The 24,434-nt window shown below is 38.8% G+C and overlaps 1 protein-coding gene across 1 annotated transcript in view; it reads left to right on the top strand.

Moving 5' to 3' along the window:
• Positions 1–2,279: 2,279 nt before the first annotated feature.
• chkb (choline kinase beta) overlaps positions 2,280–24,434 on the top strand; it is a 40,729-nt gene continuing 18,574 nt past the window's right edge. Inside the window, exons 1-3 of the mRNA XM_028815221.2 lie at positions 2,280–2,464; positions 2,700–2,927; positions 23,899–24,007. Coding sequence (XP_028671054.1) covers positions 2,710–2,927; positions 23,899–24,007 — 327 coding nt within the window. The 5' untranslated portion in view covers positions 2,280–2,464; positions 2,700–2,709. The remainder of the gene's footprint in view (positions 2,465–2,699; positions 2,928–23,898; positions 24,008–24,434) is intronic.

Here is a 24,434-nt window from a genome sequence, read left to right as displayed (position 1 = left end):
ATTTGGCTGACATTTTTATCCAAGGCAACATAAAACATTTTGAGCTACAATTGGTTACATTTCTTTTGCTTTTACAGGTGCAGTGACATGCACATAGTCAAGTAGTGTCAGTGTCAGTAGGAAAATTTGAACCTACAGCCTCCGGTTTTGAAGACCAAAGACTTAACCACTATGTCACACTTTAACTAAACTTTATGAAAACTTTATTTTTTTTTACATTTAACTTTTGTGAAGCTTAAATGTCATTTAAATTGCAAACAAGATTGTGGAATGGAGTATCCAGAGCAACAGCCATAAGTTTAAGGAGTGCTGTATACTTTAGGCTTAAAATGTCTGTGTATCTTTTTTTTATAGTGCTTGGTCTAAAATCACTACCAATCCCTTGATAATTGTATTTAGAGTAACACCAGATGGGATAATATTACCTAATCAAAAATTTATTGTGGTACTCTAAACTCCATTTTTTTCACAGCGGCTCATTTTACTTAATTGGAAGTAACCTAATTCACCTTTCATAACTTAATGGAAAACTGGGTCTTCTATTATCTTAAACTGGAAAAAATATTTTTTCTTTCTCTGAATGACAGTTCAAGTTGTTTGTTGTTGTGTGTTTATTTTATTTTTACTCTGATGGATTTTTAGTGTATTTTTTAACACAATCGTTTACATTGTTGTATTCTTGTATGTGCTTTATTTTCTTTTACACACAGGTTTGTGTCCGTTTGTGTGATTATTATTATTATTATTATTGTACTGTGGGGTTGCTGTGGGTCTTCTGGATATAATTTTTTTCATTATTATAATAAGCAATTTTTGGTCATGCAGGGGCAGGGAATTGGAGCTGGGGGAGTTGTGGTCACCATGGGGTGAACATTCTAATCATATGATGTTTTAATATTGGTTGACACTACTTTGTATTGGTTTATAGTCATTTAATAAAATTATCCCAACAAATCAAAAATGTAAAAAATACAGTGTTGCTAGGTTTCTTATCACAGCTTAAATCAATTTCATAGAAGCAAGTAAAGTGAAAGTCACACTAACTTTTCATGTCTCTGAATAAATCAAGGATATAAAAACAGGTAAACAGGAACTCAGGCATACAGTTATCCATCAATTGTTATACACACTTGAGGGTTATGAGGGCTGCATCCTGAATTGACAGAATTTGGCACAAAGCAAGAACCAACCATATTGTAGCACCACACCATTACGGGACACACACCCATACAAGGCCAATGTGCAATGTGGGAGGGAAAACTCAAAAAAGTCACAGGGGATAATGTGCAGATTCCACCCAGCAGTAACCTCCATGTTTCTCAATATTAGACTGCTGATAAGTGGTGTAACTAGAATCTGATGGGTCTTAATGCAAAAAATACATTAGCCCCCCCATGTATAATTAATCTGATTAAAATATGACCACCATCAACAACATTTATTTCTATAGCTCATTTTCATACAAATAATGTAGCCCAAAGTGCTTTACAAGATGTCAAAGAAATAGTTACAAGCAAAAAAAAAAAAATCAAAATTAGGTATGAAAATAATGCATAATTATTATACAAAAAAATAAGTGAGGTTCTGTATATTATGCATAGAAGCTACATAAAATGTCAAGAGTCACATCCATCCATTATCCAACCCGCTATATCTTAACTACAGGGTCACGGGGGTGTGCTGGAGCCAATCCCAGCAGTTAAACTTTATAGAGGTGTGGGAATGAAATCTCTATTAACTTTTTAATTGCGATGTTAAATAATCAAGCATGTTAATAATAAAGGCTTGTGGAACAACAGGCTGTCGGCTTGTGTCCCACCCCTAACATCTCCAACAACTCCTGAATGGAAGAGTTCATAACTCAGCAAACTCACACTAAAGTCCTGCAACTTAAGGTCACCAGTCAACCGAACATGACAATCTTCGAGAATTTCAGAAGAAAATTCAGGGCGAACTTGAAAACTTTGGAAGACCCCAGATCACTTGAGCTCCGAGTAAGCGCAAACCTTTGTACAACGGAGCCATTTAGGATTAAACACTGTCCACGGGAACGGTTATTTTGACAAAAGGTACCAGTGAAGCGTTGATCTCACTGCTATGCTTAAATCACAGCGAACTTTGACCTGGACTTGACTGTGTTGGAACTTGGCACTGCGTTATCTCGTATACATTTTTTTTTACTTTATCTTACATTGATTCTATAGGCAGCTTGTTGCCGACGTCATGGCTCCACCCCTTACGTTAGAAAAAAAACTATGGATGTTAGTCAACGATTGGAAGTCCTTTCTGACATTCAGCATCGTAGTCAGGTGGCATTGGTTAGATTGCGTGTCTATCTTTGTGCCTTTGCCTTACAGTGTCTGGAAATTAAAATGAAACCACTATATGTCAGACGGCGAAAATTGAACGCAGGTTAAGGGAAGCGGTTCTCCAGTGAACAAACAGAACATATCGGCGTCAAAAGGTAGCAATTCTGAGGTGCCTTGGGCATTTCTTAAAAATGTAGATTAGCAACTGGTAATATAATTTGTAGGCATTACAATCAGTGTTGAATAGTGTTCATTGTACAAATCCATGTGTGTGGTTTTAATTAGTTTCAGAAGGGGGCATTTGAAAAGGTGCTTTGCTGTTTGGAGCACAATTAGCCAATTATTGTACTCATTATCTGTATTTTTTTTATATATATATATAAAATAAAGATAACTAATAATGCAGGCGGGGCTACGTGAAAGCGAGCACGCAGCGGGCATTATTTCTCGAGCGACTGCCCTTACGGATGTAGACTCCGAGGCAGAGTCCCACTTGGACGGACGTTCAGAAGAGGTGGACAAGGAAACCAGGAGCCGGGCTTACACTTGGTGTAAGGAATTTCTCGCTGGGTCCTGGAAGCTCATCTCCGAGAACGATTTTGAGATCGACATTGTCAGGTAAGTGTTCGCTGAAACAATTCTTCTTTGCTTTTGCTTATCGGCACTAATGTGAATGATTAGGCGTGGCTTGTAAGAGGAGTTAGTCAGCACTGCCAGATTATCCCATGCCTCTATTAATCCTCTTTCTTTCGTAGTCGACATGAAAGGGACGTTAACCTTGGTCGATAACACTTTAGTAATTTTAGTTGTTCAAAAAAGTAACACAGTGACACAGATGAATAAAAGTAATTGCAGAGGGGCATGTGTCCTAATGTTGAAAGCTATTGTGCCAGGAAGTGAACTGTATGTGAACTGTTATTTAGTAAGATCGCGATGGCGCAGAGGTTAGTGCAGTTGATTTGCTACTTCTGTCGTGCGTTACACTTGTTGTTCGTGCGATATTTGTATGTCTTCCTCATGAGTTTAAAGTTGCAATTCTAATTAGCCCTGTTGGTGCGTGTGTTTAACATTGGTTTGTTGGTTGCAGTTAGTGCAGCTTCTTCTCTGACATGAATGAGTGGATGGACAAATAAATACGTAACACTGAGCGTAACTGAACTGAGCACACAAAGCAATCTACATGAAAAACTCGACTGAGGTGCCTGTTCCAGTGGTTAGCTCTTAGGAGTGCCTTCCTTAAAATCACAAGTATGGTTAGAAATGGTGGCTTTCTGGTATCCCTCCTACCGTTTCAACCTCATGACCACCACGTGGCTAAACTATACTGTACTTTGCAGTGTATGAGAAGGCAGAGAGCCCTTCATATAGAACCAAGTGATACAGTTTGTAACAGCTGATTCATTATCACTAATATATCTAGCCATATATATTTTTTGCTTCTTTATTGGAAGGTTTCCTTTCAGTCATTCTGTACATTTCAATATACATGCCCAAACCCAGTTAACTGTTTCTCTTAGTTGCACAACTTAACACTTTTACACCAGTTCCATGTCTTGATCAGACTCCTCCTCCTCTTTATTGTGAGGCCATAAATCAAGCTAATCATCCAAATTTATGGTCCTTTCCCTGTTTTTGTTTATGCGCAAATTCATTTCCACACAATACAAAACTCTCCTCACACTTGATTCATAATCGTTTTCTTTTAGTGCCACAATGTCTCTTTAGAAGTCAAAAGGGTAGGGCATGCTGAAATTAGGATCTGAAACATTGTCACTCTTAAACCCACTTGATCCAGTTCAGGGTCGTGGTTTGGGCCAGAACTTATCCTTGTAGTACTGCATTGCAAAGCCCTTCAATAGACCAACCTATGTTTGCTCACACTGAGGCAAGTTTAGAACCACGGCGTGAGCAGCATATCTATGGGAGTTATGGGAGAAAAAGTTGTGTACCCAGAGGAGAATAAACAAACTCCACACACACAACAACCAGGCACAGAATATTAACCCAGGAGACTAAATAAGTAAGGTCATAGTACTAACTATTGTATTGCCATGCTGCCTAAGTAGGTAGCCTATTTTAAATATATGCCACATACAGTGTTCTGAAAAGTACATTTAATATCTCTGGGTGCATATGCCACCACTATCTGTACCCCACCAGTCTGCTCTTATCAGTTGCATGGTAAAAAAAAAACAACTGTGAGTGAGATGTTAGGTTACCACAAAGCACACTTATGCACACTCACTCCTATAGGGCTTACTTCGATACACCAGTCTATCTAACATGTGTATGTTTAAGATTTGGAATGAATCTGCAGTTGGCTTACCAAGATACAGAGAGAATGTCCAAGCTTTACACAGTCTGTTTGAGTCAGTGTTGGAACTCATGCTTTTGTAACTGTGAGACAAGTTGCACTCATCACTGCTTCACTCTGCAGCCCAAAAAGGAAAGGGTTCTTCCCAATGATGAGAGACATTGAAACTAAGTTTATATAAAATACAACTGACATGTTTGGTAGTACTGCTACATCGGACTTGGGAAGTCATGGGTTCAAATCCAGGCCTGGCTACAGAGTTTACATGTTTTTCCCATGTCTTCATAGATTTCCTTCAGTTATTTTGAATTCATATTCAAATTAGTCTGATTACAGTGAGTAAATTTGCTCATTACTAGAGAGATGAAAAAGTACTTTTGGAAATTAACGTATGTCCCATCCATTTATTGGTACTGCCTTTTTGTGAGTGTTGGCAGCATAAACTGCAGATGACTGTTGCCTTTATTGTAGAAAAAGTTGTTTTTTTTTTTTTTTTTGTTTGGATAAAACATTTTTATCAAAAGAAAAGGTTAGAGGAATGAGTGAAATTAACTTGAGGTTTATAGAAAAGATATTCAAATAATGTGCTGTGAGTATTCTACCAAAGAATAATACAATGAATTAATTTGTTCAGCATAGTCACTATTGAGTTATGTAAGAGGTAGGTTGTCACAGCAAATTTATTTTGAGCCCTGTATTTCATTACATCTTCTGCTGATCTTTCAGATAGTTGTCATACTTGACATTGTCTACGTTTTATCTAGTATCTTTGATTTTTGACTTTGTGTTCAAGAACATTGCAGGCATTAAGCAGATTGGTAATCAGTTGAGGAAGAGAAATTGGGCAGTGAACTGATGTTGTTTAATGAACAGATTTAATTCCTATCAGGAAATCAGGCCCTGTATTAGTTGTTACAGTGTGACAGACTGGGTAGTCCAGCCCCCTCGCTGCTTGGTGTATTGGGTTGCCCTTTCCTTTACTTTTATGAAGAGTGTTTTATGTTCTCTGTTGGCACTGGAGCAAGTTAATTTCCAAATAGTTATCTAGATGAGATTATACATATTGATTTGCACATGCAAATAAGAATTTCAGTGGACACTGGCAGTAATGACCAAATAAATGTATAAACCCTTTTGCTAGTAATATTAATGGTACCATAATTTTCAGAATGGTTACCTTGCTTAGCAGAAATTAGACAGACTGGGCTCAGTCCAGGTGTCCAGCTCACTTGTCCATTCTGTCTTTTGCTCTCTCACAGTGATGTTTGTACTTGAAAAATAAGTTCTCCTAGGCCACATTACATAAACTACAAAATTCCTTGATAACCAGTCTACAGCTACTATATCACTGAACCCTGTATTATTTTAAGGAACAGATGCTCAGAGCAGCTGTTGGACTACCTGCCCCTTCTGCCAATAGCAAAGGCTTTCAGCTACCCCATTTGGTTTTCATGTTGCCATTTTGCATGCTAGGGCAATAACATTGAGCTAAATCCTCAGTTCTTTGAAGAGGTGAACTCGGTGAAACTACCTTTTGATCTCCTGTCAACTTATAGGCATATGAGATACTCCTCATTTGATGGTGTGGATGGCACTTTGTCGTACATAACCTGCCTAACCCTTTCTGTCTTTTGCCATGAATGTGCCCCTAGCAATTATTTAAAATGTTTTTTTATGCCCCGTGACCCTGTAGTTAGGATATAGCGTGTTGGATAATGGATGGATGGATGTTCTTTTATGATATCTATTGTATGCTTCACTTTTAACAAAAATAATCTCAATACTTCATAAAATTCATAAGTGCTATATACAATACAAAGTAACACAAAATAGCATAGTATAATGAGGTAAACAACAATGGGATACAATGAAATACTCTTATCTTCCATTTATAATATAGAATAATTAACTCACTTGCTATAAGTGTTTATTGATCGATTATAATAGAGGAGTCGGTTTCAGTGTTTAAGACACAAAAAAGCTTATTGAATCAAAAAGACCTTGTGATATTAAAGTGTAAAGTGTATGCATAAAAAGGTAGGGCTTCAAGCACAATCTAAAATCAAGCCTCACTGTTAATGTGTCTCGTGGAAGTTATGTGCATTTTATGTTTTGTTGTTTTTGTTTATTTTGAATGAGTATTTCTCGTTTATTTTTGTTGATTTTTTCTTTTATATATGTGATCTTGTAATAGTGTGCTGTCTCTTAAAATAACTTCTTTGTGGGTTGAGCCCCAAAAGGCATGCCAACCCGGGCATCACTCCTTCTAGGCACTATTCCTAGTAGGCCTAGGAATGGGAATGGAAATGACTTGTTGCTTAGAGTTTCTGTAAGTATTGCTGTCTTTGTTGTTGATTTTTTTTTTTTTTTGATAATTTTTGCTTTGTATTACGGATTCTGATTATTGGACTGTGATTTGGACTTTGCTGCGAATGGCTTTTTAGGTAACTCCTTTGTGTTGCTCCTTTTGAGCTTTTCTTTTTATTTTGATAGGTATATTGTTAATAAATCATTGCTTGATAAAAATTCTTTGTTTGCCCTTTAAATACAAGCTGACTGTTGCAAAACAGAGATGCACAAACATTTGAACAGAAAACATAAGGTTACAGGCTCTGTGGAGGAAGAAGACACCCCGTCATCCCAGTAAGCTGAATGTTACTTCAGATATGTGAATGTAATGTTTGCTGGGATAGGCACAATGATGACTTTTGGTTTGAAGTGAGGAATAATTCAAGTCATAGCCCAGCCCCGTAGCATATATGACAAAAGTTTTATGACCGGCGACTAAAAATATATGTTGCTAGCCACTAGCTAGTAAACGTTCAGATTTTCACTTGCTGTTTTTTTTTATTTTTTTTTTTGGACAAAGGCAATCTGCTAAATTATGGTGCTGCATTACACACATGCATTCACGTGTAACGTTGGCGTGTGTGTGTTTACAAAAATAGTTGCAACGAAACATAAGTCCCTGACTGAGCAGAAATTTTTTTCAGTATCCTGGGCAAAGGTAATAAAAAAACTCAGCAAGAGCGCAGTGGTGAATACTACAGCACATCACATCCACCGCAACAGAACGGTGTATCCCTCATTTAAGGCTGGGTTTATACTTCACGCAACGTGTGTGCCTGCAGTTGGCACTGCTACGCAAGTAGTGTACTGTTTATACTTGTGCACATACTTTAAGTAAATCTGGAAGATTCCACCAGGTGGCAGCGCGAGGTATCATCACGGTGAGAAAACAACGTTTGGCTTCGCCATATTGTGAATTGCCCAAAACATACATTAAATTCCCAAGACAGCTTGCCACAATATCTCTGAAAAGAATGGATGTTTAATGATTACATCCATCAATCAATCCAGGGAAGTGCCCATTCCAGGTGGCATTGGGCGTAAGGCAGAAACAATCCCTGGACGGGGGATCAGCTCATCACAAGGTGAATATAAGTACACACATATACAGTTAGGTCCATAAATATTTGGACAGAGACAACTTTTTTCTAATTTTGGTTCTGTACATTACCACATTGAATTTTAAATAAAACAACTCAGATGCAGTTGAAATGCAGACTTTCAGCTTTAATTCAGTGGGGTGAACAAAACGATTGCATAAAAATGTGAGGCAACTAAAGCATTTTTTGAACACAATCCCTTCATTTCAGGGGCTCAAAAGTAATTGGACAAATTAAATAACCAGAAATAAAATGTTCATTTCTAATACTTGGTTGAAAACCCTTTGCTGACAATGACAGCCTGAAGTCTTGAACTCATGGACATCACCAGATGCTGGGTTTCCTCCTTTTTAATGCTCTGCCAGGCCTTTACTGCAGCGGCTTTCAGTTGCTGTTTGTCTGTGGGCCTTTCTGTCCGAAGTTTAGTCTTCAACAAGTGAAATGCATGCTCAATTGGGTTAAGATCAGGTGACTGACTTGGCCATTCAAGAATTTTCCACTTTTTTGCTTTAATAAACTCCTGGGTTGCTTTGGCTGTATGTTTTGGGTCATTGGGCGGCGTTTCATGATACACATGGAGAATCAATTTGACTGCATTCAGCTGGATTTGAGCAGACAGTATGTCTCTGAACCCCTCAGAATTCATTCGGCTGCTTCTGTCCTGTGTCACATCATCAATAAACACTTGTGTCCCAGTGCCACTGGCAGCCATGCATGCCCAAGCCATCGCGCTGCCTCCACCGTGTTTTACAGATGATGTGGTATGCTTTGGATAATGAGCTGTTCCACGCCTTCTCCATACTTTTTTCTTGCCATCATTCTGCTAGAGGTTGATCTTGGTTTCATCTGTCCAAAAAATGTTTTTCCTGAACTGTGCTGGCTTTTTTAGATAGATACATAGATACTTTATTAATCCCAAGGGGAAATTCACATGCTCCAGCAGAAGAGTAATAAAAATGCAGGTAAAAACAGACAATAACTTTGGATAATGTTAACGTTTACCCCCCTGGGTAGAATTGAAGAGTCGCATAGTTTGGGGGAGGAACGATCTCCTCAGTCTGTCAGTGGAGCAGGACAGTGACAGCAGTCTGTCGCTGAAGCTGCTCCTCTGTCTGGAGATGATCCTGTTCAGTGGATGCAGTGGATTCTCCATAATTGATAGGATCCTGCTGAGCGCCTGTCAAACTGTCCAGCTCCATGCCTACAATAGAGCCTGCTTTCCTCACAAGTTTGTCCAGGCGTGAGGCGTCCTCCTTCTTAATGCTGCCTCCCCAGCACACCACCGCGTAGAAGAGGGCGCTCGCCACAACTATCTGATAGAACATCTGCAGCATCTTATTGCAGATGTTGAAGGATGCCAGTCTTCTAAGGAAGTATAGCCAGCTTTGTCCTCTCTTGCACAGAGAATCAGTATTGGCAGTCCAGTCCAATTTATCATCCAGCTGCACTCCCAGGTATTTATAGGTCTGTACCCTCTGCACAAAGTCACCTCTGATGATCACGGGGTCCAGGAGGGGCCTGGGCCTCCTAAAATCCACCACCAGTTCCTTGGTTTTGCTGGTGTTCAGGTGTAGGTAGTTTGAGTCGCACCATTTAACAAAGTCCTTGATGAGGTTCCTATACTCCTCCTCCTGCCCACTCCTGATGCAGCCCACGATAGCAGTGTCATCAGCGAACTTTTGCACGTGGCAGGACTCCGAGTTGTATTGGAAGTGCGATGTATATAGGCTGAACAGGACCAGAGAAAGTACAGTCCCCTGCGGTGCTCCTATGTTGCTGATCACAGTTCCCGAGACGCACATACTTAGGTCTGTTTGTAAGATAGTCCACGATCCATGCCATTAGGTATGAATCTACTCCCATCTCTGTCAGCTTGTCCTTAAGGAGCAGTGATTGGATGGTGTTGAAGGCGCTAGAGAAGTCTAGAAACATAATTCTTACAGCACCACTGCCTCTTTCCAAGTGGGAGAGTGATCGGTGTAGCATATAGATGATGGCATCCTCCACTCCCACCTTCTCCTGGTATGCGAACTGCAGAGGGTCAAGGGTGTGGCGTACCTGTGGCCTCAGGTGGTGAAGCAGCAGCCGCTCCATGGTCTTCATCACATGTGACGTCAGAGCAACAGGCCGGAAGTCATTCAGCTCACTAGGACGTGATACCTTTGGGACTGGGGTGATACAAGATGTTTTCCAAAGCCTCGGGACTCTCCCCGTTCCAGGCTCAGGTTGAAGATGCGGTGTAGAGGGCTCCCCAGCTCCAGTGCACAGACCTTCAGCAGTCATGGCGATACTCCATCTGGACCCGCTGCTTTGCTGGCACAAAGTCTCCTCAGCTCTCTGCTCACCTGCGCTGCTGTAATTGTGGGTGGGGATGTCTCTCCTACACTGGTATCAGCAGAAGGATGGGTGAAGGGTGTAGTACTCTGATGTGAGAGTGGGTTAGGGTGGTCAAACCTGTTAAAGAAGTTGTTCATTTGGTTTGCTCTCTTCACGTCTCTCTCGATGGTGGCACCCCGCTTCGAGCTGCAGCCAGTGATGATCCCATCCCACACTTCCTTCATGCGGTTATTCTGCAACTTCTGCTCCAGCTTTCTCCTGTACTGCTCCTTTGCTGCCCTAAGCTGGACTCTGAGTTTCTTCTGCATGCGCTTGAGCTCATGCTGATCACCGCCTTTAAAAGCCCTTTTCTTCTGGTTCAAAAGGCCCTTGATGTCACTTGTAATCCATGGCTTGTTGTTGGCATAGCAGCGTACTGTTCTTACTGGAACTACAATGTCCATACAGAAGTTGATGTAGTCAGTAGTGCAGTCAACAACCTCCTCAATGTTCTCACTATGTGATCCCTGCAGGATATCCCAGTCTGTAGTTCCAAAGCAGTCTCTCAGAGCCTGCTCTGCCTCAGGGGATCACCTCCTGAATGAGCGTGTGGTTGTAGGTAGCTCCCTCACTCTTGGTTTGTAGTGAGGCTGAAGCAGAACCAGGTTGTGTATGATCTGCTTTCCCAAGCGCAGGCAGCGGGGTGCATACAGTAAGTCAATAGTCTTATTTCCCCGGGTGTTAGAGTCCACATACTGGGAGAAGGCAGGTAATGTTTTGTCCAGCGTCACATGGTTAAAATCTCCAGCGATTAGCACAAGCGCCTCAGGATGCTGCGTTTGTAATTTAGCAACAGCAGAATGGATGATGTCACTCGCTATCTCCACGTCCGCCCGAGGAGGGATGTAAACAATAACAACAATGACGTGTCCAAACTCTCTGGGCAAGTAATAGGGACGCAAACTTACAGCCAACAGTTCGATGTCCCTGCAACAAGTGGAGATTTTGACGTTTACATGTCCAGAGTTACACCACCTTGTATTGACATAGAGAGCTAGACTTCCTCCTTTGTGCGTTCCCGCAGGTACTTGTGTCTCTGTCTGCTCTAACTGTGCTAAATCCGGGTAGCTCCACGTTAGCATCTGGGATGGTGGTATTTAGCCACGTTTCGCAAAAGCACAACGAACTGCATTTTCTGTAGGTCCTGACATTTTTCACCAGTGCAGCCAGTTCGTAAATCTTATTTGATAGTGAGTTCACATTTCCCAGGATCACAGAAGGCACCGAAGGCTTAAAACGCCACTTTCTTGCAAGCCGCTTCATTTTTAGCTTAGTGCCGGCTCTTTTGCCACGATACCGCCTTCTTACCTCGTCGGGTAAATAGGGAACCACACCGACACTGGCATTGTTCTCAGCGCTTGAAGTTGACTACTTGAATAGACGAGTCTCGGTGTGTTAAAATCCATGTCCACGTTGTAAATGTAAGCATCCAGGGAACAAATTCACATAAAAGAAAATGATAGGAGTGATCAATAAAAAATAATAAAAAAAAAAAAAAAAGGTTGAAAAATAAAGTTGTACATGGAGCTGCTGAAAAGGCTACCACTCTCGGAGGCGCCCGAGTCACCAAAAATGTTTTAGATGTTCTTTAGCAAAGTCCAATCTAGCCTTTCTATTCTTGAGGCTTATGAGTAGCTTGCACCTTGCAGTGCACCCTCTGTATTTACTTTCATGCAGTCTTCTCTTTACGGTAGACTTGGATATCGATACGCCTACCCCCTGGAGAGTGTTGTTCACTTGGTTGGCTGTTGTGAAGGGGTTTCTCTTCACCATGGAAATGATTCTGCAATCATCCACCACTGTTGTCTTCCGTGGACGTCTAGGTCTTTTTGCGTTGCTGAGTTCACCAGTGCTTGCTTTCTTTCTCAGGATGTACCAAACTGTAGATTTTGCCACTTGTAATATTGTAGCAATTTCTCGGATGGGTTTTTTCTGTTTTCGCAGCTTAAGGATGGCTTCTTTCACCTGCATGGAGAGCTCCTTTGACCGCATGCTGTCTGTTCACAGCAAAATCTCCCACATGCAAGCACCACACCTCAAATCAACTCCAGGCCTTTTATCTGCTTAATTGATAAAGACATAACAACGGACTTGCCCACACCTGCCCATAAAATAGCCTTTGAGTCAATTGTCCAATTACTTCTGAGCGCCTGAAATGAAGGGATTGTGTTAAAAAAATGCTTTAGTTGCCTCACATTTTTATGCAATCGTTTTGTTCACCCCACTGAATTAAAGCTGAAAGTCTGCACTTCAACTGCATCTGAGTTGTTTCATTTAAAATTCATTGTGGTAATGTACAGAACCAAAATTAGAAAAAAGTTGTCTGTGTCCAAATATTTATGGACCTAACTGTACCTGTACTAGTGTCATTTTAGCATCACCAAATCCCCCAACCTGCATGTCCTTGGAAGGAAACTGGAGCACACTGCTGAAACCCACCATGATTATTATTTAAATGAAGTTAACGATTTATCTGTTAAATGTAACATGCATGCTTTAACACATTTCATTCTGAAAGTGATAATCAAGTATAAAATTAAGCATTCTAAATGTGCAGAGAACTACAATATCTTAAATATAATGTGTTCTGTGTGGCAGTTGCTGCCTGCCGCTACTGTCGTGCAGGGGATAACCCCAGAAGCACGTAGCAAATAACAACTGGGTAAGTTTTAAGATGACTTTTACACATCAAACATTGAAGCATGCATATTGATCCTGTAGGATCTTCAAAGCGGTTTGCTGTCACATGTTGATAGTAAACAGAGACTCTGATGACACATTCCAACTTGAACATACTGCGCCCCCCGATTTTTTTTTTTTTGCTGGTAGTGCAACTTGCACACACATCTTGTTAATTTCTGAGGACATAAATAGGGAACAAGTTAAATGAACACAGGGAATGTGGCAGCTATTATGTGTGCACAATCTGGAGATAGACGCAATAATGTCCAAGTGTTGTTGCAGCAAGCATAGTGTAACATGTAAAATGGATTTTATGTCAGGATCCCACAGTTTTAAAACGTAAAAATCTAACAGCACACTCCGACAACAAATGACATGCGGCAGGCTGCAGGAGTGTGTTGGCTACAAGTAAATGTGTCAAAGAATCTGCTGTGATAAAATGTTCCCAGACACAAAAAATAAGCCTAATGTGGCAAAAAGATATGAACTTTCAGTTAAAATAAACTCCGCATATTACATAGCAAAGGAAGAACAGGTTTTCACGCAAATGAAACCACTTGTTTTGCTACAAAAGGAAAATAGTCCAGACACTTCCCCATCATATGACAACAATGTTCATTGTGCTGAACTAATTTTAAACATTACTGTAGACTCACAAAATAAAATAGTCATGGTGGCGCAACAGACTCTTCTGTAGTGGAATATTGTGGTTGTCAGATATTTACATGATGCTTTGCCAGTAAACCACCTCTCTCACAGCAAGAAAAACTTAAATTGCTTAATATTGTGTATAGTGTGATTCTGAATACATGAGCCAAATTGCACGTTTAGTTAATTTATTTAAAACTGTTGTTTTTAAAGCAAGTGTGTTTGTTCATTGCACAACCAGAGCCAGAAGTGCTACTAAGTGTTTTATTTCTGTTTATTACTATTATTTTCAATGTTTTATTATATAACTGTTGTATAAAACCTATATTTTGTTTAAAATGTATACAAGTAGTTCATTTAAAAAAAGAAATTTCTGAAAATTTAATATAAATCTGTTTTATTTGGTGAAAAGTTCCATGTCATGAATTTTGTATTTAATTTCAGATGAAATTTTTTTTATAAACCAACTAATCGGTTAATTGACAAAACGATTGCCAGATTAATCGATTATCAAAATAATCGTTAGTTGCAGCCCTATTGTGTGTGTGTTTGTGTGTATGTATGTGTGCATAGATATATATATATACTAGCCGTCCCCCGCAGCTCCGCCCGCGTAGTAGTGAAACAGGAAAACTGTAAAAACCAATAAACAAAAAGATGTCGCTAGCTAAGCGGAGGCAAGGTACACTCCAAAACGCAGAGATAGACTGACTCCCCACTCCTGACATCACGCTTCCCCCTCCCCTCGGCCCACAGCCTCTGTCTCAGATTTGCACAAATATATCACTCCTGCAAGTGAAATATGATTGTTAGAGCGATGAGAGATGTTGCAAAATCAACTGGAATGTTCAAGCAAATTCTAGAAAAAAATTCGATCTAAATCCATTAAGTAGTTCTGTTGTTTACTAGCTAAACGGATGCAAGGTACAATCTGAGGCTGGCGCATGAGTGAGGAGGGTACCGCCCCCTCCCCTTGGCCTGCTGTGCTTTGTTTCTTTCGGATTCACGCAAATAAATCGGTACCACAAGCGAACTATGATACTTAGCGCAATGAGAGAGGTCGCAAAATCAACCGGAATGTTCAAGCAAATTTTAGAAAAAAACCTAATCTAAATCTGTTAAGTAATTCTTTCATGAAAAGCAGACAGACAGACAGACAGACAGAGAGAGAGAGAAATATATTATTCCTTATTGGACAATAAGCTAGTGGAACACTGACATTGTATCGAATGTGGTCTAAAGCATGCCTGTGGTAGCAGCATGTTCACCTTGATATATTATAGTTTGTCAGTATAGTATATTAGTCTTAGTAGATTTTTACTAAGAGACCAGGAGTAATGTATGTCCTCAAAGGCTAGTGACAGACACAGGAATAGAGTCAAGCATCATGATTGGAGATCTCTCAACACATTTGACGATCCCAGATGTCCAATCTTTTTGTTCAATCCAGACTGCAGTAATGTCTATGGAGGATTGTGGTTGTATATTGGCAGAGATGTGCTGGTATTGAAGGATCTCCCTTCTAGTGATGAGGTGAATATTAGGATTCTCCCTAGCAAAAAAAAAAAAAGTATAATCTCTTCAAACATTTCAATGACAATTTGCTTATCAGTACAACTGGATTTTTTTTTTCTTCTAGATTTTCAAGTCATATCACTTAGAAAATCTTGTTATAACAGTAATATGGAAATACAACCATTTTAATACAACTAATAGTTTCAAGGACTACAGTGATCTTGCATATTGGAATTGGTTGCAAACCCACAAAGTTAGTGTCTTAAAAAGGCGATTTGTAAGGACTGGGTTTATTTGCTGTATAAATATTCCTTTAATGTTCCATATCTAGACCTGATCTATCTTTTTAGATAATTTGTAAAGGTAATGCTAAGAAAACACCTGCCATTTGTAAATATGAAATTGTGAGTTACTGCATTATACAGGTTAATTTCCTACTTAAATGCGAAGGCGTGTGTGTAGCAGTGTCACAGCTGCCCTTTATGGGGACACAGTGAAGGTATGCCTAGAAAAAAATATTATTTTCTTTATATGTGCTTTATACTTTATCCATCCATTTTCTGAACTCACTGTGCTGGCAGAAAGGGAAAAAGGGAAAACCAAAATCTCATCTTGTCCATTTCCACACCTTCCCTCTCTTTTCCTGTCACCAGTGAGTTTTTTAACATCCGTAGTTGTTTTGTGTTCAGTTATGGTCTTTGCTTCGCAAACAACATAGAGAAGTGCTAGAGGAAGTCCAGAAGTGATAGAGTAGACAGCTTTAAGGACTATGAGGTGTAAGCTATGTGTACAGTCTAAAAAAGTTGAAGTGTTCTGTTTAAGGAATTGGAGGTTAAGAAGGGTCATGCAGCCATTACTTAAAACCTGTTCCTCAAGTAGAACAGTATCATAGATGGAAGCTGGTTAAATTAAAGTACATAAAAATGTTAAGTTGTAGATAGATATGTGAAATAAGTTACCAAGTAGTGTAGTATTTCAGGAAGCTTCAAATCTTAAATTTATATTTTTAGAGTTTTATTAAATATATACATTAATATACTAGATAATGGCCTGGATGGACTGTACTCTGCAAAATTGTTCTTAGTTTTAGCAGAGCAAATGTTAGTAGCTAAGTTCTAGTTCTTGTGGACTAAATCAATATTTAACTCTCCGAATTCACTTCCATGTAAACTATGCTATCATTTTCTGTGTCAGAGTTACCCTTCACCTGGCTTGAAAATCTTCCAGTGACCTTGCAACCCTGAACTCTTGGCTGCCTTTAAAAGAACAAGTCTCTATAGCAACTCCTTGGCTGCATACTTTAAAGTGCACTATGGCACTACTAATCCCAGACAGGTAGTGTGTATGTTCCTCCTTCTGGTTAAAGAGAACACTCGAATCCTGCAGGTATTCCATGGACTTGTTTGTAAATAGGAAAATTAGTCTAAGTTTCTCTAGCTAGGGACCTTGTACTACCTTCTCTTGGCCAGGAGATCTTGTGGTAGTTTTCTAGTGTTCTGTAACATTTCTCATTGGTTTAGGGGAGGATCACATATTTCTAACATCCACTGGTTCAAATGCAAAAAATAATTAAAAGATTTTAGGGCTGCAAACTGTTTCTCTACAAATTATTATAGCATGTGGATTAAATATGTAGAAAACTGCATATTACCTTTTTCTTCTTAAGAATATTTTCTAACATAGAACAATGTCACTTTGAAAAAAATTAATTCTGAGTTTAAGTGCTTTGAAATAAATATATCATAGAGAACAAATATTAGTGTAAGATTTGTTATTCTGTAAAACTGGGGAACTGGTCAAAGGTCCCAATCCTTTTGTAAAGCACTGTATACAGCATGTATAGGTTAAAAATCTGCCCAAAGGCTTCATGCAGTGCCAGATATTTTATAGATCTTGGTAGCTGTTTGCTTTTCGAGAAGCTACCTGTATACTGACTGCAGCTTGAAAACAGCAGCTGAGCTGACCTGTTCTACTGCATTGCACCAATTTCATTCCTTAGGTTTATTAATTCTGTTTGTAATACAATATGTAACACTATAGTTTTACGAGGAATTGAAAAATTAACAAGTATTTATCATTTGCACCTAGCAGAATTTTTCCTCCTGGAAATAAATAATTTAAGGAGTAGTTTTATGTGGATCAGCTGTTTTCTGTCATATTCTTGTCTGCAGGTATTGTGTTCTTGATTTGTTGTGAAGCACCTTGTGATGGTACACAGAGAAAGGGCTTATTTTATTTATTTATGATGCAAAACAAAAAACTGCTTGATTCAAAGTTTTTGTTACATTTTTTTGGAGTAGACTCTTCTGTTTTCTTCTGTATAGGTCTTAGCTTCAAATAAACTGTAAGCAAGTCAGTAAATCTCAATCATCTGATCAGTATCCTCGGTCTAATAAAATAGTATCATTGATGATTTCTTCTTTTTTTTTAACTGAATAATAGAATTATTTTTGATACAATGACACATCCCTCCATTTTTGATTATACATACTTTTCCAAATCATTTATGTCTGCTTATATGCATCTTGATCCTTTTATATATAAAACTGTTTTTATTATTATAGCTTAATATCAAGGGGCTACACAGTGAAACAGTGATACATGTTTTTTCCTCATGGATCCAAGGTCTTCTGTTTGAATCCTTTGTTCAGTCAGTGTCTGTGTGGAGTTTGCACATTTCCTCTGTGGTGACTCTATATCCATAATGCATAAGTGTTTGTGCAGAAATGGGCCCTTTATGCTCTTATACTGTAATTTGTAAAGTTCAAGAAGCTTCCAGAATAGACTGTTACCTGTTTTTATTTATTTATTTATTTTAACAAAATTAAATTCTACAGACTTCTTATTCAGTGACCATCAACAAATGCAAAAAATAATACCATATTCTTAAAATATTTTTACACTAATAAAACATGCACAAAAATATTTACCCATAATATACTGCACATGCCATTAAAGAAAAGAAAAAAAAGTCACAATTCTAATAAAATCTTTATGCTTATAAAGAAGATACATCTAAAACCAACACACTTGGCTCTTAAGCTAACAAGCCTATTGTCTACTAAGCAGAAAGGGAAATTCTTCTTTATCTCCTTTTTCCAATTAAAAAGTAAGCAGCTGTACTAAACATAAGCTCACTCATTGTCCATACTCAGAAAAGGAATCCATATAAAATCACAGGACAAAATTAAAATGTTTGAACACATTCTCTCTTAATTTTTTCTGAAGAGGCACCTCTCTTTTCGTACACTCTACCATTCCTCACCATGAACAGGACAGCTCCTCAGAATCCCTTTTCTCAGTTTATTACACTACTTTCTTTAGTTTAAAAGCTTGTATTCCAGTCTTCCCTTCCTTCTAAAGGCTTTCTTTTTACAGGAACTTCACCAGCAAAATGAAGCGTGTGATTCCTCAAATACTGTAATACTTTGCATAAAGGAGCATCAAACTCAATTACTATAAAAATTAGAAAAATGGCTGTGGAAAAATCATTTTGTGAGATTGGCTAATTTACAGATTGAAAATCGCCTGATCTTAATCAGAGCATTACTAGTAATAGTCACCATCTACAGTACTGCTCCAGAAGAGAAATTTTGATGGGTTTGCTTTCCTCCTTTAACAGTTCTAACTCTCTTATGCTTGGGTAGTCATAATTCTGGTTAATGTATAGAGATTCATGAGATTGATCTTGAGACTTTAAGAATGAATATAGAATTGTTTAAAAGAATAATGATGACATTTTCACCCAGGTGTAATTCTATTGGCATTACACCCATGATTAGTTTGCCATCAGTGCACAATTTTTCTGTTGGTCTAATTCCACAGTTCTTCTGTTTAATACAGAACTTCATATTGTGACATTAAACATGAAAGACCAAGTTGTCTTCAGTAATTGAAGCTCCTTCTAGTCCCATATGTTAAACTTTTTTATTTATATATTATATATGTTTGTTCTTAATTATTACTGTATGTGTTACACACACTTTAGAGGCTTGGCAGAGTGAAAATGTTCAATTGACTTAATTACCACATGATGCAGATAGGTATATAAGCAAAAACTAAAATATGTTAAAGAGGGAGATTAGTTTTAACAATTGCTTGCAAGTAAATGAAGAGAGGCGTCAGAATGCAGATATTCAACTTGGGTTTTTGGGTTTTCTGTGATGTGAGAGTTAATTAAAAAAATACATTTTGCTCTTATAAACTTGGGTTTTGGTTGCCACTAAGGAACCACGCTGGAGTTTTTAAAGCTTTTTTCCCTTTAGAGGGGTTTTTTGCTTTTTTTTTTTTTTTTTTTTTAGCCTGCACAGGAGCGAAAGTAGTTGGGAGTTTGAAGCTTTGCTATTAACTTGTTACACATTCTTGTTATTTTTATTTGAACTAGCATCAAGGAGGCAGGATAGAAAGCAGCAGTAACTGATACAGGCATCTGTAAGTAAATAACTGCATCATAGCAATAAATTGTTAATAAGTAACTGAAACAGTGATTCCTTAGTTTTTAAAAAAAAAAAGGCCCCAGCCAACTTCAAAGCAATAAAGGAGAATGTTCAACAGTGCGTAGGTAAGCAGCCAGCATTAAGATGTCCAATCAGGCACAAAGGACTGTAGGAGCAGATAAAAGAATAAGAAAGTAGCAGCAAATATTCACTAAACACATTTTATTTATTTATTTATTTATTTTAGATTGAACAGTTCTTAGCAGTTCAGAGGTACAACATGTGGGTGACAGCGTGTTATTTAATATGGGGGCAATACAAACAGTACGAGTGGAGAGCTTTTAATTAAGGAATAAGAGGAGCATAAAGTTAGAAAAACAGAGAGAGAAAAGTAAAGTTATCCTCATAGAAGGACAAACAGTAGGCAATTGAGAGAGAGAATAGTACAGGAGCTTAAGGGGCCAGAAGTTTTACCATTTAAGTTAAATCATTTAGTTTTAATTTTAAAAAGAAAAAGTTAAGGTAGTTTTAGTAATCCTGAGTCAAATTTTAATAGTGAGGCCAGTGCAATGCAAATCCTGTTGGATGTTGGACTTTTTAGATGACGGCTGGGAGGTGCCAGTCGTCAATGAGGGCTACATCTACAGGAGATGCCAGCTGATCCAGCACCTGAAGCTATGGGTTGCTGAACTGGAGGAGGAGTTGGCTAGCCTGTGTTGTGGTACAGAATTGACAGACTTGGCCCTGGCCTCATTTAGAAAGATAGTGTGCACAACTAAGGTGGCACTGGAGGAGATTCCAGACAAGACAGGTAGAGATAGGTGGGTCACTGTCACAAGGTGTAAGGTAAAGGGTGCACACTGTCCGGGGGGCATCAACCCCAGAATTAGAAATGTCAAACCGTTATCCTGTCGTTGCGGAGCTGGATGGTGTCTCTGATAATTTTTAGGTGGTAGGCAGGGATGAGGAGCCCCAACGGGCCACCTCAAAACCAGTTCCCAGAAAGAGAGAGGTAGTGATAGTGAAGAACTCAATCATTAGGAGAATTGAAGCGCAGGTTTGCTCCAAAGACAGAGAGTCTTGCATGTTGCGTTGCCTTCCGGGTGCATAGGTGGGGGGGCCTCCCTGGAAGGGTGGATAGGCTCTTGGCCAGTGTGGGGGTGGATCCAGTTGTCATTGTCTATATTTGAGCAAATGACATAGATAAGGGTAGTCTGTCAGTTCTGTGATCCAAATTCAAAGAGTTATGTGCCAGACTGAGGAGCAGAACTTATAAGGTAGTCTTCTCTGAAGTTCTGCCAGTGCCACACGCCAGTCCAGGTAAGATTGAGGCCATCGGAAGACTTTGCATGTGGCTCAAATCCTCGTGCAAGGTAGAAGGGTATAGGTTTATGGGGTATTGGGACTCCTTTTGGAACAGATGGGACATGTTCTGCCGCGACAGGTTACATCTGGACAGGAGGGGCACCAGTGGGGAGGTGTATGAATAGGCTAGTTGAGGATTGTTTAAACTAGGGAATGGGGGGGGGCAGGGAGTTTAGGACAGGCCAGGTTTAGAACTGTACATGAAGGAACAAACAATGGTGTCAGTAATGTAAATTCTAACCCACCCTTTAAATATAGGAGTAATGCATTAAAATAGCTTGCCTTAATGCTAGAAGTATCAAAAATAAGGAAAGTGAGTTGGAGTTGTATGTAGCAGAGCATAATTATGATGATATAGCAATAACGGAAACCTGGCTAAATAACAAAGACGGGGATGAGTATAACATAGAGGGATACACATTTTTTAGGAAGGATAGACACAACAGAAAAGGAGGTGGAGTTGCTGTTTATGTCAAACAGAATTTAAGTGTAAGTCCTCTTCAGTTGGATGATGATCCCCATTTTAGTGAGGGCATGTGGCTTCACCTGGAAAGCATTAGGGAAAGAGGCCTTATTTTAGGAGTGTGTTATAGACCACCCAATGCAGACACAGTAATTTTAACACACATGTTTTTGGTAATATTAAAAGTGCAAGTTTACAGGGAGATGTTATAGTCATGGGGGACTTTAATTGTCCGAATATTAACTGGGATAACCTTGCAAATGGTGGAGCACAAGAGTAGGAGTTTTTAGAAGTAATCAGTTACTGTTTTTTATCACAGTATGTTAAAGCACCAATGCTGGGTGAAGCTTGTCTCAGTATTTTGTAATAATCAGGATAGAATTGAGTGAATCACTAGGGTCAGTGACCATAATATAATAAAGTTCTCAGTGTTTTGTAAGAGTGCAGATGCAAAGACTAAAATTATTAAATTTAACAAAGCCTAAGGAGAATAGACTGGGATAAGCGTTTAAGTGTGGAGACAGTCAAGGAGCAGTGGAACAGTTTTAAAAATGTTTTACATGTAATGCAGGACAGATGCATACCTAAATCTGGAATTAATAGGAACTTTAAAAAAACTCAACAGTGGTTTAATAAAGAGTTAAAGAAGCTGCAAAGGAAAAAACAGCAGTATAAGGCATATAAGACTAATTACTCCAAAGTGCATCGTAGGGCGTATGAGAACATGTGAGCAACCATGAAGAAGGATATTAGGGAGGCTAAAAGACAGTTGGAGAGGAATATAGCAGATAAGGTGAAAGACGACCCTAAGAAATTCTTTCTGTATTTTAGTAGTAAAAGAACAATCAAGAAAGAGGTGAAGTGTATCAGAAATAGTAAAGGGGAATTAAAAGGTACAGACAATGAAATAGCGGATGCTCTAAAGTTGTTGTTGTTTTTTTTTTTTTTTTATTAAATCTTCACAAGTGAGCAAGTGGATAACCTCCCAGTGGTAAACAGAACTACTAAGGAGGTACTGAAGGATTCAGAATTTGTAGAGGGAGAAGTGCTGCTCAGATTAAATAGGCTGAAATAAAACAAATCACCAGGACCAGATAATATTTACCCTTGAGTTCTTAAGGAGGCTAGCGAATACATACATAAGCCCTTGACACATATTTTTAGGAAGTCACTGAGCACTGGGTAGATCACAAAGGACTGGAAATTGGCAAAGATTATCCTGTTATGTAAAAAAGATGGTCAGGCAGATCAAAGCAACTGTAGGCCAGTCAGTTTAAAAAGCATAACAGAAAAATTTAATGGAAGGAATTATTAAGGAGTAGAGCAGCACATGGCAAGGACATGAGTTATTCTGAACAGTCAGCATGGGGTTCAGAAGAGGGAGGTCGTGTTTTACTAACATGCTAGAATTCTTTGAGGAAGCAAGAAAACGATACGATCAAAGTGGAGCTTGTGGTATTTTTTATCTTGACTTTCAGAAAACATTTGATAAAGTGCCACATGAGAGGTTGGGCATCAAACTTAAATAAGTTGTGGTTCAGAGTGATGTTTGTAGATGAGTGCAGAATTGGCTCAGACACAGAAAGCAGAGGGTGATGATGCGAGGAACCTCTTCAGAACTGGCCGATGTTAAGAGTGGTGTTCCAAAGGGGTCAGTGCTGGGGCTGCTGCTATTTTTAATAAATATAAATGATTTAGATAGGAATATAAGTAACAAGCTGGTTAAGTTTGCAGATGATACCAAGATAGGTGGATTAGCAGATAATTTGGAATCTGTTATATCATTACAGAAGGACTTGGATAGCATACAGGCTTGGGCAGATTTGTGCCAAATGAAATTTAATGTCAGTAAATGTAAAGTATTACACGTAGGAAGTAAAAATGTTAGGTTTCAATACACAATGGGCAGTCGGAAAATCGAGAGTACACCTTATAAGAAGGATTTAGGAGTCATAGTGGACTCTAAGGGAATTTGTACAGTGGATTGATACTGTTACTTTAAAATGAACACGGGGACACAGTTGGAAACTTGTTAAGGGAAAATTTCACACAAACACTAGGAAGTTTTTCTTTGCACAAAGAACTACCGAAAGTTGGAATAAGCTACCAAGTAGTGTGGTAGACAGCAGGCCTTAAGGGAGCACAGGCAGGTGAAGTGACTTTTTACAGAGTGATTGAGAGGATGAATAATATTGTTGTCTTTGTAAAATGGGAATATAAATGTAACTCTGAGATCAAAGTCACGCTGTAGCGGATAAGTGCTTAATTGTGTTTACTTTCTCCAAAGTGGATATGTCAAAGTCCCAACACTGAATTTGTTTCTCTATTTCTCTCTCTTTAGTGGAGGATTAAGTAATCTGCTGTACGTGTGCTCTCTGCCAGAGCATGTTCTAAGTGTTGGAGATGAACCTCGCCAAGTGCTTCTCAGAATTTATGGAGCCATTTTGCAAGTAAAACATTGTTTTCAAAAATACATTGTGTTATGTCTTCTCCATAATGTTGAATGTATTGAATGAATATGTATTTATAAATTGATATTGTTAAAATGAAAAACAAATATTCCTGTATGTTTGGAAATAGTTACATAATTCTAAAACATCAGTGCTGATTTTGTTTTAAGTTCTCATTGTAGAAGTCTTCATTCGGGCACTATGGTGGCAGAAGTTATAGATTTGATTTCCTGGGTTTAAAATCACCACTCAGCGTTTGTCTTTGTGGCGCTTCAACATTCCCCGCCTGAATGTGTGGGTTTACTATTGATAATCCAGTTTTCCTCCTGTATTTCCAAAGACATACAGGACATTTTAACTTGCTATTCTGAACTGGGCCTGCATGAATTTCTATGCAAGTGAGTGGCATCCATGTAGCACTTATTTC

Source organism: Erpetoichthys calabaricus, chromosome 1, assembly GCF_900747795.2.
Source record: "Erpetoichthys calabaricus chromosome 1, fErpCal1.3, whole genome shotgun sequence".
In the NCBI taxonomy this organism is placed as follows: Eukaryota; Metazoa; Chordata; class Cladistia; order Polypteriformes; family Polypteridae; genus Erpetoichthys; species Erpetoichthys calabaricus.
This window is presented reverse-complemented; position numbering and strand designations above follow the sequence as displayed.